Genomic DNA, 17,887 nt, shown 5'->3' with positions numbered 1-17,887 from the left:
TCGAGGGCTACGAATTAAATTTGGGTGAATGCATGAAAGGTGAATGTAACGCGAACAAGGGTGTGAGAATGGTGAAGGATGAATCTTAGAATAAGGCCGATAGGAATTGCGTAGAATTCGGTTACGGCAGTCGAGCTAGCAACCCTCGAGGGCAACTAAACTATCGCAACGCTAATACGAATTAAGTGGGCAATTTTCGTAATGGGGAGGCCAGTGATATAGGGATGGGTGACTGGACGAATGATCACATTCAATTTATCAATGTAATTACCACCCTTAAGTTTGGCAGTGGTCATCGGGACTTCGAATGCCCTGTCCTTCACCTGCCCAACTGTGCCGCAAACCCAGCTGATCGGATCCCTCTATCCCTAATCCGAGCAGTGAAGAAGCATCTCGTACATCATGGTCTATACAATGAACAGAATCATCAAGCCTCTAAATTAAAAAGCATCTTCCATCAGATGTATTTGTATGCAAGGTGGATCTGGACTTACATCTCTCCCAGGTGGACGACATCTCAAGATCTCTATCACGATCCCTATCTCGAGATCTCATCAGGTGGATCTATATCTACATCTATCTCAGGATCTCATCACTATCTGGATCTCTCTCTAGATCTATCTCGGGATCTCTTCAACGACTCTCAAGTTCCCCTGTATCACAAGCTCTACTAACGAGTTCCTTCCAGCAGCGAATTATTCTCCGTCTTCTTGTACAACCAGCTGAACGACAGAGGACCGCGGTGCAACGACAACCGCAAAGATGCATAAGCAGTTCCTTTCTCTTATTTCCCTTGCTACAAATGGCGCCCAACGTGGGGCTTTGATAATTCTCAAATTGTGAAGCTGGTAGACTGGCACAAGCCGCCGAACCCGAAGTTGATGAATTGAAAGTCAACCGTATGGAGAAGAGGAAGAAGTTGAAGAATAGAGCAGGTGTTCGAAATACTGGCAGCAGTGGAAATGAGCGTGCTGCAGGGGTCGATATGAAGAAAGAGGATGAGCTAAAGAAAGCTGTGTGAAGATGATGAAGCTTATGATGGTGGCTGATGACAGGAAAGTTGAAGAATTGAGCAGGTGTTCGAAATACTGACAGCAGTGGAAATGAACGTGCTGCAGGGGTCGACGTGAAGGAACTGATGAGAGGAAGCGGTCTTACGAATACTGAAAAGGACATAGAAGAAGTTGTTGAAGATAAGATAAGGAAATGAAGCTGTCTCATGAACAAAGGATCAGACTAATACAGAAGACAGGCCGAAAATGCTTGACAATTGTTTGCATCAGCATATCAATTCTTCTACGTTCTGCTGTACAACAAGTCCAAGTCACGGTCAGCTGCTGTATTGCAAAGGAGAGCTCGAACTTTCTAGAGTATTGAGGATAAAAGGACAGCAATATCAAAAGCAGAAGAGGAAGAAGAACAGGCGGAATGCTCGTGTTGTACTGAATCAAAATCAAACACGGTCGTCTTCACAACACAGCCAAGGCGATTATCATGTTGGTGAACGAGGAGAGGGTGCCAGGATGCTGCAAGACCAACTGCCAAACGATCCATTCAGATGGGCTGCTGCAGAGATCACCCACCTGGGCTGCTGCGACGGCTGTCACCTGGTCCGCCGAAAGGTCGCTACCTGAGCTGCCACGGAGGTCACCTGTGCTGCCACGGAGGATGCATTGCCCTCGCGTGCTGCCTCGGAGGTCACTCATCTGAGCGGCCGCGGAAGTCGCCTACCTGAGCTGCCACGGAGGTTGTCACCGGGTCTGCCACGAAGGTCACCTACCCGGGCTGCCATGGAGGTCACCCACTTGAGCTGCCGCGGAAGTCGCATACCTGAGCTGCCACGGATGTAACCTGTGCTGCCACGGAGGATGCATTGCCCTCGCGTGCTGCCCCGGGGGTCACTCAACTGAGCTGCCGCGGAAGTCGCCTACCTGAGCTGCCACGGGGGATGCATTGCCATCGCGTGCTGCCTCGGGGGTCACTCACCTGAGCTGCCGCGGAAGTCGCCTACCTGAGCTACCACGGAGGCTGTCACCGGGTCTGCCACGAGGGTCACCTACCTGGGCTGCCACGGAAGTCGCCTACCTGAGCTACAACGGAGGCTGTCACGGGTCTGCCACGATGGTCACCCAACCGGGCTGCCACGGGGATGCATTGCCCTCGCGTGCTGCCTCGGGGGTCACCCACCTGAGCTGCCATGGAGGTCGCTCACCTGAGCTGCCACGGAGCCTGCCACCCGGGCGGCCACGGAGGTCGCGGCAGGGCCGGCCATGGAGGTCGCCTACCCGGACTGCCACGGAGGTGTCGTCCACCTGGGCTGCCACGTAGGCTGCCCACGCGGGCCGCCGTGCAAGCTGCCCACCCGGGCTGCCATGGAGGCTGCCACCCGAACTGCTGTGGAGGCCGCCCACCTGGGCTGCCACAGAGGTCTTCACCCTCCTAAGAAGCCGCTTACCGGACGACAACCGACGACATCGGGCTAACCAAAGTGGTTGGTGCCCGTGACCCGGATCTGGTGAACGACAAACTGAGGTGGGGACGAGGAACAACAGGTGCGTGTGTGTACTGTACTAGGTATACGATGTCATGTTGTGGGCATTGCGGAAGCTCACATGATTGTGTAAATTTAGATGAGTAAGGGGTGTGACTTTTTTTGTATGAGTTGCGAGGACGCAACTAGGGTTGTTTGGACTGAAGATGTAGCACGCTACATCTTGAACATTTAACGTAGTATCTTTTCGGCACGGCTCGGTACGGCAGTTCCCCCCCCCCCCCTCGCAGTCCGGTCACAGGCCTAGCCCTCCATTCACACACCCGTCGCTGCTACCGGGTGACGCACAGCTGAGCGGAGCGCTGCTGCTGCGCTCTCCTCCCCTCTCATTATTCACTACCCCCCCCCCCCCCCCCGTCACCAGGCCCGCCATCCCCATTCAGCACTTTTCCCCAACTCCCTCAACGAGCACTGTCCGTGAGAATAGCCCGCAGTAGACACATCTGCGAGAAGACGATGCCGGTCACATCAGTACGAACCGCCGAGGCACAGCTGAGTCAACAAGCTACGTCAGAACTGCGGCCGGCGGCGGCGGCGAGCGAGCACGTTAAGGTACTCTGTCACTTGTCACGTACTCTGTCAGGTACCACAACAGCTGCGCCGCGCTGAGTCCCACGGAGGGAATGGCAAAACCAGAAAGATCCTACGGCAAGCAAAAACGCTGTAGTTCCAGAGGTCTTCGCAATGGGCAGCCGTTAAACTCTCATTACGACGCTCGCCTATGGAGACAGCTACCGCAGGATGAGCGATCCGAGCCTCCTCAAATAACGCTGGATCAGTAAGATATGTCAACAGATCATGGAGCAGTGTCAAGGATGGATGCCGGCTGGAGCACACAGCCTCCTTTGTCGGGCACAGCAACCCAGGGTGAGTGAACCTGGCAAAACAGCCGGGTGACCGACCTCACAATGGCCTCATGAGGTAGTTCCAGAGATCTCCGCAGAGGAAGAAGGCGCTGACTTACGGCCACGCCCCGGTACGGTGGGCGGAGCAAGAGTGACGTCACAGGGGCGTTGGCGGCAGACGAAACGGAAGGAAACAAAAGTTTGAATAAAATGAAATTGAAGAATCAAAATTAAAACTCGAAAATCACAAACCTTTCGGGGATTGTTTTATGCCAGCGATTACTAAAATGATAAAGCACTCAACACGAAGACGATTCGAGGGCCAAAAATTGCAGGCACAGAGGAGCAAGGTGACTAAACAGGACAGAGGGCGCCATCTTACGGCCCCACCCACCAGAAGAAGGCAGAGGAAGATGACGTCGCAAGGGCGTGGCAGTCACCCCTCCCCCCCCCCAACTATAAAAGGGTGCGCCACCCAACCAGAGGGAGAATCACAGTCGAGCAGCCGAGAGTCACAGTCTGCAGCTGGAGCCGGGGACGCCTTCTGGGAGCCGCCGTCAGTCCGGGGTCACCCGCGAGAAGCCTCTTCAGCTCGAGCGATCAGAACCGAGGACAGCCGCCGACGCTTGCGACCACACTGAGAAGCGGAAGCACAGAGAAACTCCAGAATGTGAGTGTTGTTGAAAAGTCTGCTCAATCCCGATCCTTGACCCCCCCCCTCTACCCAGCCTGCCGTGCCGTGACGACTGCCAAACATTTTCGGTTGCCATAAAATGCACTCTCAATTGGAATTGGGAAACTTAAATTACTTTGAACTTATTGGTCCAGACACCCTAGTAGCACATTAGGATCTGAATTGTGAAGTCATGCAAGAGCCGCCAGCAAATACCTATGTTATTGTCAGTTGGAGTTCACGATTAGGCCGGGAGCGAGATGCTAAAATTTGAATAAGCAGCTCATTGTCACGAACGTTGAGATTGATGACATGATGCGTGTCAGCATTGAATAATGAATATGTCTTTGTGTTTGGCCAAGCTGGTTCGTTTGATTTATTCTCGGCGGTAGTCAAGTGCGATTTGAGGTTGGAATGTTGGTTAAAATAAGGGTGTAGATTCGTGCTGTACTCATTAAAAGTTGCACTGCGAAATCATTGGTAATATTGCTATAGGAATTAATTGTGGAGTCGAAATCAATTATAGAACAGGTAAATACGGTTGGAAAGAAATGTAATGGTTTAAGGTGGCGACTGATTCATGCAATCGATCTATGAATATGGCTATGGGTTATGATTATCGACAGATACGAATGCTTGAGTTTACGGCGGAATTTCTTCTGTTACTTAGGTGCAGAGTTGAGAGTAGTGGTTTGAGGTCGACGGTTTGACACTTTGCGACTTTAGATGGTTTTTGTAGTTTGCGTCATTGCAGCTGCGAAATGTCGAGTAATAAGTAGATGTAGAATTGTTTGTGGTTTGAATTAATATGCGACTAATATAGGTAGCGATCGTTGCGCTTTTGTAGAATAAATACTAGAAAAAAAAACCATCTTTGTTGGGAACGATTAAATGGGACAGGAATTTAATTATTTAAAAAAAAAACTTACGTGGAATGGAGCTGATGAGATGTCGAACAGGGAGATATTACAGCGATATTTTACCAGATTCACACTCACTGACACATCCGGTGAATCTACCGGCCAGAAGAGCCAACACGCACGAGCACTGTACCGCGAGTGTTGACGCGCCCATAGCGGCGTGACTGACTGACGGGGTCGACGCGGCGCCGGCCGGCGGTCGTGGTAATCGTCGTTCCCGACGCGGGCGTTGAGCCGCCAGAGGGCGCGAAAAGCAGCCACAACAGGGGCAGTGGGTTAGCCGTAATTGGGGCGCGGGCGGTAGGTGAAGGTCACGTATAGGAGCCTGGTTAGTTGCGGAAAGTTGCAACGGGATAAGAACGTAGACAGTTAAATATGACATGCTATATGATATCTAGGATTGCACTTCGTTTGATGCGCATTGTTTACTGCTAATAGGATGATTTAAATTAGATTCCCTATGAAAGGCTAGGGACCCTATGACAATATTCTGGCACTCTATAAAGATAATTTGTTTAGGTAACTAGTAGCCCATCAGAAGCTATCGAACGAGTTTCAAGGAGTCATTTCCGTTTGAGCATTCAGCAATTCACTATGATACGGTGGATCACAACCAGACGACAGATCGGTGCGTACTAATTGGTTCTAGATCATCTGATTAAATCAAGAACGGTTCAAGGTTTGATAGGATTGCATACGAGAACTGATGATTAGGTTCACGCGTGCAGCAGCAATTAGGGCTTGAGATTACGATTTGGTTGGATAAATAATGCGTTTTTGTTCTTCGCGTTCTTGCGAGTTAGCGCCAATAATTACTCCACCAATATTGGCACAGGGCATTTTGAGGCACAGACGGCTTGTTTGCCCGTCTCCTATGGCGTAACGTTTACCAGCATGACCGTATGAGACACAGATGCACTTCTCTAAACCCACGTCCAGACCGGAATAATAAGAGGGACATGCCGTCACGTACGCAGGGCATATGCACGTTTTCCGCCAGTGGTACCGGCCACTGTTAATTTTCCCGCTTAGGTAACACTGGGTGAGAAGGCAGTGAGAGGTTTCTACGGCAGGGGAGAGGGGGAAGATTGGCACAGTATGCAGTGGAGAGTAAGTTATGCCAAAGGCAAGAAGCCGAAGGTCAGGGGTGAGTCACCCAAAGGGCGGATAAAGCGAGCCGTAGTGTCCCGAATAAGTCCTCATACTTATTTCGTAAAGGTACTCTAATCGGTACTGGACAGCCTCAGGGGAGGGAAGAATGTACTCCAGGACACGTAAGGCCTTGAATAGTAAATCCCATGGTTTAAGGATAGTTCCAGGATATGAACTGTGGTCCCTGGGTCGTGAACGGGAATGTTACACGCGGACCGGAAGAGGGCATAGGTAATCTCTCCCGGTAGAGAGATAAGTCGGATATAAATCGTGTATATGTGTACCATAAGTCTATCGGACGTATAGTGAATTCCATAAATTAGTAGGGTGGATATTTGTGCAATTATTCTGGACGGCCCTGCGATAAGTATCTTTGTCGCCGGTTAGCGGAGCATGCATATGGATTTCGGAAAGAGACATTTATCTCGCCGGGGAGATCGTTGTTGATCCGACGCCTAACACTATCGGAGGGAATTTCGAGGGCTACGAATTAAATTTGGGTGAATGCATGAAAGGTGAATGTAACGCGAACAAGGGTGTGAGAATGGTGAAGGATGAATCTTAGAATAAGGCCGATAGGAATTGCGTAGAATTCGGTTACGGCAGTCGAGCTAGCAACCCTCGAGGGCAACTAAACTGTCGCAACGCTAATACGAATTAAGTGGGCAATTTTCGTAATGGGGAGGCCAGTGATATAGGGATGGGTGACTGGACGAATGATCACATTCAATTTATCAATGTAATTACCACCCTTAAGTTTGGCAGTGGTCATCGGGACTTCGAATGCCCTGTCCTTCACCTGCCCAACTGTGCCGCAAACCCAGCTGATCGGATCCCTCTATCCCTAATCCGAGCAGTGAAGAAGCATCTCGTACATCATGGTCTATACAATGAACAGAATCATCAAGCCTCTAAATTAAAAAGCATCTTCCATCAGATGTATTTGTATGCAAGGTGGATCTGGACTTACATCTCTCCCAGGTGGACGACATCTCAAGATCTCTATCACGATCCCTATCTCGAGATCTCATCAGGTGGATCTATATCTACATCTATCTCAGGATCTCATCACTATCTGGATCTCTCTCTAGATCTATCTCGGGATCTCTTCAACGACTCTCAAGTTCCCCTGTATCACAAGCTCTACTAACGAGTTCCTTCCAGCAGCGAATTATTCTCCGTCTTCTTGTACAACCAGCTGAACGACAGAGGACCGCGGTGCAACGACAACCGCAAAGATGCATAAGCAGTTCCTTTCTCTTATTTCCCTTGCTACATTAATATGCCAAAATCAAAGGGAGCACGGTACCCCGGTGCCCTCCCCGTTCCGCCGCCTATGTTGTCAAACCTACAATCTCCGATTGCTAAAGGTTAAAGTAATAATATAAAATACAACAATTAATTTTTAATTACAGAGATAATATTTTGCATTAAACAGACATTTCAAAGCTCCTCAATTCGAAAAAGGTTGGTTTGCTAAGCAGCAAAGTCCTGCAAAGCAGCTAAAGTTGGTGGGGCAAATCGCTTATTGGTGGGGCAAAGTGGCCAGCCCCACCAACACTATAGGAAGCAGGGGTGTCGATTTTTCAAAATGGTTGGGGGTGCTCAACCCCTGCACCGGGTGAAAGATTGTAGCTTTGCCATGGGGCACAACCGTACCTACAAGGCATGGTTGTGTATCCCCATAAGGTACTGATAAGCCCGGGATTTCCACTAATATTTCCCAAAGGTTGAACGTTCTTCAAAATCATTCTGCTCGTCCCAGTACTTGGCTACCTCATTACATAAACATCTTTCCGAAAAAACGCGTACATTTGCCGGCAGCTCGGCAGCAGCCCCGACACCTCTGTAATAAGGTGACAGAAACCGATGGCCGCGATTAGCACCGGTGCAGCAGCCCCTGCGGTCCGCAGGGGCGGACATTGCGCGGGAGGCAACGGTATAGCTACGAGGCTCTGGCGTTTATCAGACGATCACAATAATCGCTGAAAAAAATAACAAGTGATTGCAATTAGATATTTATGGGTTTACGATTTTCCTCAGTGGCGTAGCCAGGTGGGCCCGTGAGCCCCCCCCCCCGCCCCATCAGGTTCAGGGGCCCATCGGATTATTCGGGCCTGAGGGGCACTGCGGCGCCAATTGGCCACTGAGGGTCCACGTTGGCTATATTTGGACTCAGAAGGGCCCCACAGGGCTCGTAAGAACACCTCATGGGCCCAAAAGTACTAACATTAAGATCTCCATAAGGGCCCCAAGCCAGCCTCTGAGGGCCACTTGCCGGCCTCTGGGGGTCTTAACCGGCCTCTAGGGGGCCAGCTCTAGGAGCTGCACACCCGCCTGTAATGGCCCCACACCCATTTCTCTGAGGGCCCCTATAACGGCGACTGTGAGGGCCCTCACCGGCGCCCCTGAGCGCCACACCGGCGTCTCTGAGGGCCCCACACCCCTAACTCTGAGGCCCTATACCAATGCCTTTAAAAACCCTACATGGGCGGTTCTGAGGGCCCTTGACAGTTACCAGCGACCCTGCGGCCCCACACAGGTGACACGGAGGGTCCCAGCGGCGTCTGAGCGCACCATGCCAGTCTCTGAGAACCCCACAAGGCTCCTGAAGGCACCGGTGACCTCTTGATATCTTCTTGTCGGCCTATGAAGGATCCGTTCCGTAACAGCAGTTCTGAGGGCCCAACGCGCGCCTGTGATGGCCCTAAACCAGTGTCTCTGAGAGCCCCCACACCGGCGCCTACAGTCCGAGGGCCCCACATTGCCATATCTGAGGGCCCCACACTAGTGCCTCTTAAGGCCCTATATCGGCGGCTCTGAGGGCCCAACATCGTAGCTTCTGAAGGCCCCACAAGTGCGCATGTGACGGCCACCCTGCCACCGGTGACATTTGAAGGCCCCACACCGGCGACTCTGAGGGCCCCATCAGCGCCTGAGCCCGTTCCGGTCTCTAAAGATGACCCCACAGGATTTCTGAAGGTACATACCACCGGCCTCTGATGACCCTTTGCCGGCCTCTGAGGGCCCGTCGCCGGTCTCTGGAGCCCCCTGCCGGCTTGTAAAGGGTACGCGCCAGCAGCTCTAAGGGTCCGACACCCGTGTACGACGGACCCACACCATCTTTGCAACTTAACGTTTTTTTTCGACCTTCTTCTTAAATCTAAATTTTCTTTTCTTTACATCTTTATTTCATGCCTTGTAAATTGCGTAATTGTTTTATTTTTAGTAGTGAACTACTGCAGAACAATTATTTTCCTCAAGCAGAGTTATTGAGGGACAAAACCATTGGGGGTGCCCGGAAAATCATTGGGGGTGCTCATTTGAGCATTGGAGGTGCTGCAGCACCCCCACAGGTATACAAATCGACACCCATGCTAGGAAGCTCCGCCCCTGCTGCTTATGTAACCGGTGTAACCATTAGCATGATTGCGGCGCTATTCTCTGCATACCAGCGCCACACCCGTCTTCATTATGCAGTGTCGGCCAGTCACATCTGGCCCGTACATACGTGTGCTACAGGTCCTCCGAGTGCTCCGGCCAACTGTTCGCTGCTCAACCAGACGTCCGAGTCACTGCTGGTCGCCTGCTCCGGAGGAGGTCCCGGTCACAGCGACGGCACCGCGGCCGGCGCTCGGGAGAGGTCATTCGTGGCCGAGCTGTATGCCGTTCCCGACGGCCGCCTTCTGCAGAATGTGAGCTCGCCAGTACCGAGCTTTGAGCTGCGGCGGCTGCCGGCTGGCCTGGAGCTCCGGCTGGAGCTGTATGCGGTCAACAGGCACGGAAGGAGTGCGGCGGTGCTACTGGATGGATTCAGCCTCAAAGCTGCAGAGAAACGGATGAGAGCCGAGACTGGTGAGTCGGGAAGAGAGAGAGAGAGAGAGAGAGAGAGAGAGAGAGAGAGAGAGAGAGAGAGAGAGGGAGGGAGAGAGAGAGAGAGAGGGAGAGGGAAAGAAAGAGAGATAGACTGATAGAGGGATAAATGCTCTGAATTAAGATATATTTAGTTAATCGAACGGAGAAGTTGGAGGGAATGATAGTTTTGGCCGTTGATACGATTTCGATTCTATTACATACATTTGTATCCTCCATTGAGGGACAATCCTCATGATTCAAAGCAAAATTCTAACTTCTACACTGTCTGAAGGAAAATGGATTAATTGCACTACTGTTTTGAACAAAGCAATCATGCTCCGTACGTCATTGACATTAAAAACAACGGTAAGTAAATTTTATATACTATATATAGGTAACAGGCTTATAACTTACGTATCTATAGCTGACCTCTTTGACCTTTGACATGTATCTAAGTAGCTAGCCCCAGAAATGGGGACAATGAGGCTCATTCACGACAGACTATAGTAGACGAGTTCCACTGTCCGAACTCGAGCAAAGCTCAACACTGCGAGACGATCACAAATGGTTCGGAAAGCTCGGGCCATAAAACTGAAACTCGACATTAGGCAGGTGCAGTGGTATCATTTGTTCGCTGGAGTTTGAAATGGTAGCAATGATTTCTTGCATTTCACGATGCATAAAACGGCTCTAGAAGACTCTTCAAACATACATGCCATGGCTGAGGAGCAATGGTCTTACTCAACTTCAGTCATTTGCTGTCTAGTCATGATGCTACCTCCTCTCAAGCTCCGAGTTCATGCATCGAGGAATGTAGTAGTTAGCGGATCAGACTCTTACCAATCTCTCTTTCTCCCTCACTCCCCTTTCTCTTCTCTCTCTCTCTCTCTCTCTCTCTCTCTCTCTCTCTCTCTCTCTCTCTCTCTCTCTCTCTCTCTCTCTCTCTCTCTCTCTCTCTCTCTCTCTCTCTCTCTCTCTCTCTCCCTCTCCCTCCCTCCCTATCTCTCTCATTCTCCTCCTCCTCCTCTCTCTCTCTCTCTCTTTCTATCTCTCTCTCTCTCTCTCTCTCGCTATGTTCCTACTCCACCACTCCTTTGCCGCCCCGCTCTCTCTCCCCCAGCCTCAGTTCTACCTTTACTCTGGCGTGACGTAGTTCCGCACTCAAAACTTTTTTACTACCTCCTGGAGAGTTCATTTTCATCAAACCCGCAAGATAATAGTATATTGAAAGGGTAACTCGCTGCTACCATTATGTGCATAGTAACGGTACGTGGTTAATATGAACTTATTCGCCAGCGAAGAGCATTATTACCATGTAAATATCAATATTACTCTCGCGATCCAGAACATCACGAAAACTCTTTCCTCCTGGGTATCGTGACTCGGGTACAGATAGTCGTTTCATGCGTGGATCTTGTTTACCCTCGAGAAGATGATATTTGAAATGGAAACAATCAGCCAATCAGAAACGAGATCGGCCGTTTGCGGTTTGAAGGCCGCGCGCATCTGTCAGTTTTCGGCCGTTGGTCTCCGAGAGCGGATGTGAGCAGTGTCGGTGCCGCGCGGCGTGGCCGTTGGTGATTGTGCTTGTGTGTTGTTCATCGCCTATAGAGCCTCTGTGGACATTTTATTGTAAGTACCGATGTGCTAAGAGCATTGCGTGCCGTTGAGTGGTGCTAATTTGACCTGGTTAACAGGACCCCGTGCACGGCCACGTGGCCTAGTGTTGTGAGTACGTACATTAATTTTGTTGTGATGCTACAAGTTTATGCATTTTGTTGGTGACTTTGAAAAAGCCTTGCACTGTAGTGATCCAGTCTCATTATCTCACGCAGACGGGCGACCACCCAGGAACGCCGTCGCTCACTTCAAATATTGTGCGCTCTGCCTAATCCAATATGAGGGCGCTGAATGTCTTGTATTCATATTCAAATTGCATTCAAGTTGTATCGTGGTGTTTATTTACCGCTTGTGCATTGCTGAACGCTTTGTATAAATTTGTATGAATAAGTGAAGAGTCTCACAATGTTCATGGTTGGTGTGCCCCTCGTATTGTTTGTACGGAAGCCAAATATACCTACATTGTTGCTCTTGAAACATTTTTTTTTTTTAGTTGGTGAGCTCCGGTTAACAGAAGCTTCGTGAAGCTTCTGAAGGAAGCGTCTGTGGGTCTGTTACCATCCTCTGGGGGGTTTACACTAAAGGAAAGAGTAAACATTACCATGTGACAAAGGGTAGGCCATAAGAATATACTCTCTGTAGGAGGGTAAAGCACAGAGTAGATGATGCGTTACTCCCTAAAAAAGGGTTCCGTTAAAGATTTACCCTTTCAAAGAGTGTAACCCAAAAAATCTTACACTCTAGACAAGAGTAAATCAAAAGAGTTTACCATTCAGAAGATGGTAAAAAACGTCTGTGTGTCATGTTACCCCTCCCTGGCGAGTTTACTCTTCATGAAAGAGTAAAATTTACCATCTGGAAGGTGGTAAAAAACGTCTGTGTGTCAAGCTACCATGCTATGGCGGGTTTACCCTTCAGGAAATGGTAAAAAAGTTTTCAGTGCAGCCCATTTACTGTAACCAAAGGCTGAACGTGGCCACGAGCACGCAGGTACACAGTTACACACATTATAGTACACACGTAAATATATAGCCTGTATCGGACCCCTGATACGCACACCTACAGGGCCGTGTGATTGTGGAGATCAGAGGTAATCGGAGCTAATTGGAGTATCGCGTGGTAGTGCGCGGGAATTGTTGACGCAACCGCACGCAGCCCGATGGCACATATTGATTACGCAGACGGCAGAACACCCTTTCATCTTAACACTGATATTTACTGATACCACAGCTGAAAGTTGATACTCTCACAGGATTACAAATCAGCGATGACTCAGGCTGTTATGCCACTGATCCCAGGGAGCTGCTCCAAATATCGCCGTTCAGTGCGCTAAGTCTCCGTTTTTTCCTCGTTTTGTCGCAGGGGACCAGGCCGAGTCGGTTGTGCCCCTGACGCCGGCCCTGGCCTGTCTGGCCGGTGCCGCCGTCTCGCTGGTTCTCGTCACCGTGGGGGCCGTCATCTGCACACGAAACAGCCGGTGAGACAACGGCATAGAATACACCAGTAAAACGCCTTTTGGGCGAAGAACGAGCGAGCGAGATAGTGAGCCCTGCAGGCTGCACGTGCGGAAGGGCGAGAGGGTACTTCCAACGGGCTTACGCAAAGCACCCTTCTAACCGGTCGCTAGCGGTGTACCAAATTTGAACGCAATCGGCCCAGCCGTTCCTGAGATCTGGAAGCGGCATTCTGCACGTGCGCACGTGCAAACGGGGTCCAAACTGACTTTTGCACGGCACCCTACTAACTGGTCCCCAACCGTGTACCAAATTTGAGCGCAATCGGCCCAGCCGTTCTCGAGATCTGGAAGTGCCCCCTGCACGTGCGCACGTGCAGTAGCACCTTAACCGCAACACATGGGAATGCATTGCCTGTTGGGTGCCTACCTGTATGTCAAGTTTCAGCGCAATCGTCCCAGTAATTACCGAGTTATTAAAATGGGAACAAATTTGACACCTCTTATTGTTGTATTTTGCACGTGCACTGGGGGTGACCCACATGCATCGAGAGCATCCTATTTTTGGTAGAAGGGATGCTGCTACCCTACAAAAATTACCGCAAGTTAATCGCCCAAGCGGCTGCTGAGATATGAGCCTCTCAAAATCACTACTTTTGCAAAACAGCTTGGACACCCTTGACTTTTCACGTGGCACGTGCCACGACGGTCACTGAGATGTATCAAAAGTAGTCAATTACGGGGTAGAAGGGATGGGGCTACCCAGCAAAAAAGACCGCAGGCCAATCGGTCCAGCGGTTGCTGAGATATAAGCCTCTCAAAAGCGTTACAGGCCGGGCTGGGCCGGGCCGGGCCGCTCATACTGAGATTTTTCCGTTTTTGAGATTTCATACTGAGGTTTTTCCGTTATATTGAAAAGACTTCGCTTCGCTCGCTGCGCTCGCTCGCTCGTAATAATCCTACTCATCATTTTCGTGTAATGAATGCTCCTGTGCGTTGCGGGCTGTCTTTTTTTCATTCCGCTGATATTTGTGTGCCTGAATCCAGCCTCGTCAGGTGGCAGCTGACCAAACCAGTCGAGTCGTTAAATGTCCGGACGCAGAGCTGAATCACCCAGTCTGACAAAGTTTCACGGGTGCTGACCATTCCCCGTTGGCTTTTCAACAACCGATCTGAGAGCGTGCTCTGGTCTTTCAGCCGCAGGTCGCACCACACGGTGGCCGACAGAAGTTCGGACCAGCACATCCTGCAGAAGGCGCTCAGCAGCGGCTTCGAGCGCGGTATGGACGATGCCGAGGCCGAGCCGGCGCGGGTACTGACTGTCTGTCAACTGGAGGACAGCAGTCCCGACGTGGTGCCCTGTCGACCGGGTGGGTAGCCGGCTGGGCACTTCTTTTTTCTCTCGCTCCCACTTCCTCTCTGTTCCTCTTCCTCCCTCTCCCTCCTCTCTCTCTCTCTCTCTCTCTCTCTCTCTCTCTCTCTCTCTCTCTCTCTCTCTCTCTCTCTCTCTCTCTCTCTCTCTCTCTCTCTCTCTCTCTCTCTCTCTCTCTCTCATTTTTCTTTCTCATCGTTCCTTCCTTCATAGCCTCTGGATTTTCTCCCTTCCTTCCATCAGGTTAGCCAGAGTTCGATGCCGTGCTTGGGATCTCTCATCAATTTTCTTGGTATGCAGTGCTCTTTCTGCATTGAAGCTGGCTTTCTGGAAATTTTGGCATCTAATGTCTCCGTGTCAAGAGCATTTACCGGAAATTGAGACTGGCCGGATACCTTGGAGTAAACCAATAATCGAATGTTCTAAAAACTGTTTCTGAGTGTACTCATTCGTCGTAAAATGAAGCATTTCATCGATCGAAATTCGATTTTGTTCACAGAACACCATCACGGGCCATGCGAATCGGCCCATCTGTTGAACCACATCAGTACAGAGGCCCCGAACAGCTTCATACCGGAGCAGGGCGTCGCAGCCAGCAGCAGAAAACTGAGGCACACGGTCAGTTTTCGATACTCGTTTTCCATCAGACCGCCGATCTGTCCTCTACACGACTAGAACATCGGAATAGACAGGACTGAAAGATAGTAAAATTTAAAGCTTATGTACGTACATACATATAGCATTCAACCCACAATAAGGATTGGATGCCTACATTTCTAATAATGACATAGGGATAGCCGACATGGCTAACTGTTGAACAATCTTCCATTCTTTAGATTATCGCATACCTACGTCCTGCGCTGGTAAAAATACACGTAGGCACTTCGAGTTCCCCTGCGTAAGTCAGCCCCCTGTCTTGCTCTAAGCATGGCATAACGACCGACCTCATTACCGATTCCCGTCGTCAGGGCACCAGGCGGGCAGCCCCGACACCCCTGATTGTCGGTTCGGGTGCCGGCTCGCCCGCGTGTCCAGTGACTGTATACTTACCCGCAGGGTGGTGGAGGTGGGGGCTCACGCGAGCGGTCGGCGGTGCGGGTCGAACGCAGGACACCGGCTGCGCACGACGCCGGAGAACACAGTCACCTGGCGGCTGCCCTGCTCAGCAGCCAGCATGAGAGCATTGTGTGATACGGCAGTGACGAGATTGAGTGGATGGGGAACGGGATTAGTGTCAGATCTCAGTGAATATGCGAAACTCAAACTCATATGAGTGAACAATTGGACATGTGTTTGGAAGGGGACCGTGAATGGCGCTAAAACTCCGTGGACATGAAACTCTGCGGTCTCTCGGGAGCTGAGGATCGGGAGGGGTGCCAGAAGTTTGTAAAAAAATGTTTAACTCAGTGTTGATTATTTCTGAACAATGTAACGGCATGGAGTCGTGTGATACTGACAAAAGACAATGCTGAACAATCGACGTGATACTCGTCCTAGTCACCAGTAGCGGCGGAACACCTTCAATTGGGGGGGGGGGGGCACTGCCGACTTTTGGTCCCATTCTTTCCAAGCAACGCCCATAGGGATAATGTTAAAATGGCAAAATCAAGGGGGGCGGGGGGGGGGGGGGACACGGTGCCCCGGTGCCCCCCCCCTCCGTTCCGCCGCCAATGCTAGTCACCAGCAGTGATTTGGTCACCATTGACTGCCAGTGACCCGAAAGGTTTGATGCATAGCTTCTGGAATAAAATACAAATTAGGAGCAAACTGTAATTGGGATTGGAATGATATCTAACATGAAATTACAAACTCTCAATAGATGACTTAAGACTAGAGCGTTTTTCTTTATAAATAAATGTTTTGTGTGCTCTGTAATAGGCATAATTTAGTGTGGTGATCACGCGAAGATATTTGTCACAAATGCCATACAGTTGGTAAGCTTGTATTTTTGTGCCTACTGCCTAGTTCATTGTGACGTGGATGAACTTCATCGTTGCTGTTACGTGGCGCTCACCCGTTTGTATTTGTAATAAAAGGATGAATTACTTCATCGTTTGATGCTTACGTCTCACGTAAAAGCAAGCGTGCGTATCATTGCATGTTAACTACCATGTTAAGAGGAGAAAACAGCACCTAGCAGTGCCGCCAATTGTTCGGATGAGGAGCTATTCGTCCAAAGCCTACCCTCTCAACGATCCCAATTTTCCTCTTCCGGGCTGGAGGTCACACAACAGATACCACCGCGTTGACGGCAGCCCCCATGGGAACATTTCACTTCGAGGTGACTGTTTAACTATAAGCTGTGTTACCCATGGTCACCGGCAAACTTCTGTCCAAACGGGATAGGCTCAGCCTCTGCAGCGCACCACCCGCGCGGTGGCCGGGCCAGCCCAATTAGCACATGAACTGAAGTAAATCCTTAATACGAACATATTTTGTATTGTGCAATGTATTGTGATGTGTTCATATCTTGCGATACGGATTGACCCCAGCGCCATGCGCCAAGCGCAAACCAAGGAACGCCCTATTAGACCGATAGTACTCATATAATTGATAAGAATCATGATGTATTTTCACATACTGTCTTACAAGATTCGAGCCATTAATAACGAGTAAACGAGGAACTAACTGCGTTACAGTTCCCTTCGAGAGACATATCTCCGCGGCTGCATTAATCACTTGGGCGATAATTCTTGATGAAATGATTCCAAACGGAACTATAGCAGCCGGGACATAAAAGGAATGGACATAACTCGGTCATATCTTATAGGGATGATTATTCTCAGTGGGCGACACGATTCAAAGCTGTATGTAGCAATGACTCTTGACCTGGCTAGAAGAAGTCTGGAGACAGGAGCAGAAATCATGCTGTCATGGCACAACTTGGCTAACACTTGTATCCTTTAAAGGCATAGCCCTGGTTAGTCTTAGTCATATTTATACGGCTATTACTCTTCATTTCACATAAGGACGTCAATGCATGCCTCAGTCCCACGCAAAAATTCACCACGCCCGAAACATTGTCTTTAACCTGCGCATGACTAGAGCCCCCCCCCCCCTTCCGTTTTTCGGCAATATCTTCTAAACCGTTTCACAGATCAACACGAAACTTGTAGTAGGGTAAGTGGCTCCTATGACGCACACTTCCTAAAAGCGCACACCAAGAACTTTTTTTAATGTAGTTCCTTCAGCAGAAGCCAGGAACGAAAAAATCAGCTGTCAATCACTTCCAGCGACATTTGTGCTGCGTGTGGACGGCGGTGGGGTGTTGTCGGCTCAAAAGGTGAGTAGTTATGGCGGATATTGTGATTGAGGTGCAATGTTTCTTCAGCAAAAAAGTGCCTGAAGCAATAATGCATGTTTTAAGACGCATGCACTTCTCGCGTAAACCTGAATAGGCCGGAAAGATCGATGGGCACTGACCGGATGGCAATGAAACGGGGCTC

General features: G+C 50.0%; 1 protein-coding gene across 1 annotated transcript in view; it reads left to right on the top strand.

Annotated features, from left to right (window-relative positions):
- Nucleotides 1-16,489, top strand: part of LOC122374839 (nephrin-like) — a 35,919-nt gene extending 19,430 nt beyond the window's left edge. The window contains exons 8-12 of the mRNA XM_043353846.1: nucleotides 9,664-9,996; nucleotides 12,979-13,093; nucleotides 14,267-14,439; nucleotides 14,941-15,059; nucleotides 15,498-16,489. Coding sequence (XP_043209781.1) covers nucleotides 9,664-9,996; nucleotides 12,979-13,093; nucleotides 14,267-14,439; nucleotides 14,941-15,059; nucleotides 15,498-15,632 — 875 coding nt within the window. The 3' untranslated portion in view covers nucleotides 15,633-16,489. The remainder of the gene's footprint in view (nucleotides 1-9,663; nucleotides 9,997-12,978; nucleotides 13,094-14,266; nucleotides 14,440-14,940; nucleotides 15,060-15,497) is intronic.
- The last annotated feature ends 1,398 nt before the right edge of the window (nucleotides 16,490-17,887 follow it).

This window comes from Amphibalanus amphitrite, unplaced genomic scaffold (assembly GCF_019059575.1).
Source record: "Amphibalanus amphitrite isolate SeventyFive unplaced genomic scaffold, NRLGWU_Aamphi_draft 001724F_arrow, whole genome shotgun sequence".
Classification (NCBI taxonomy): domain Eukaryota; kingdom Metazoa; phylum Arthropoda; class Thecostraca; order Balanomorpha; family Balanidae; genus Amphibalanus; species Amphibalanus amphitrite.
Note: the sequence above shows the minus strand (reverse complement) of the source record. Positions and strands in the feature narration are given on the sequence as shown.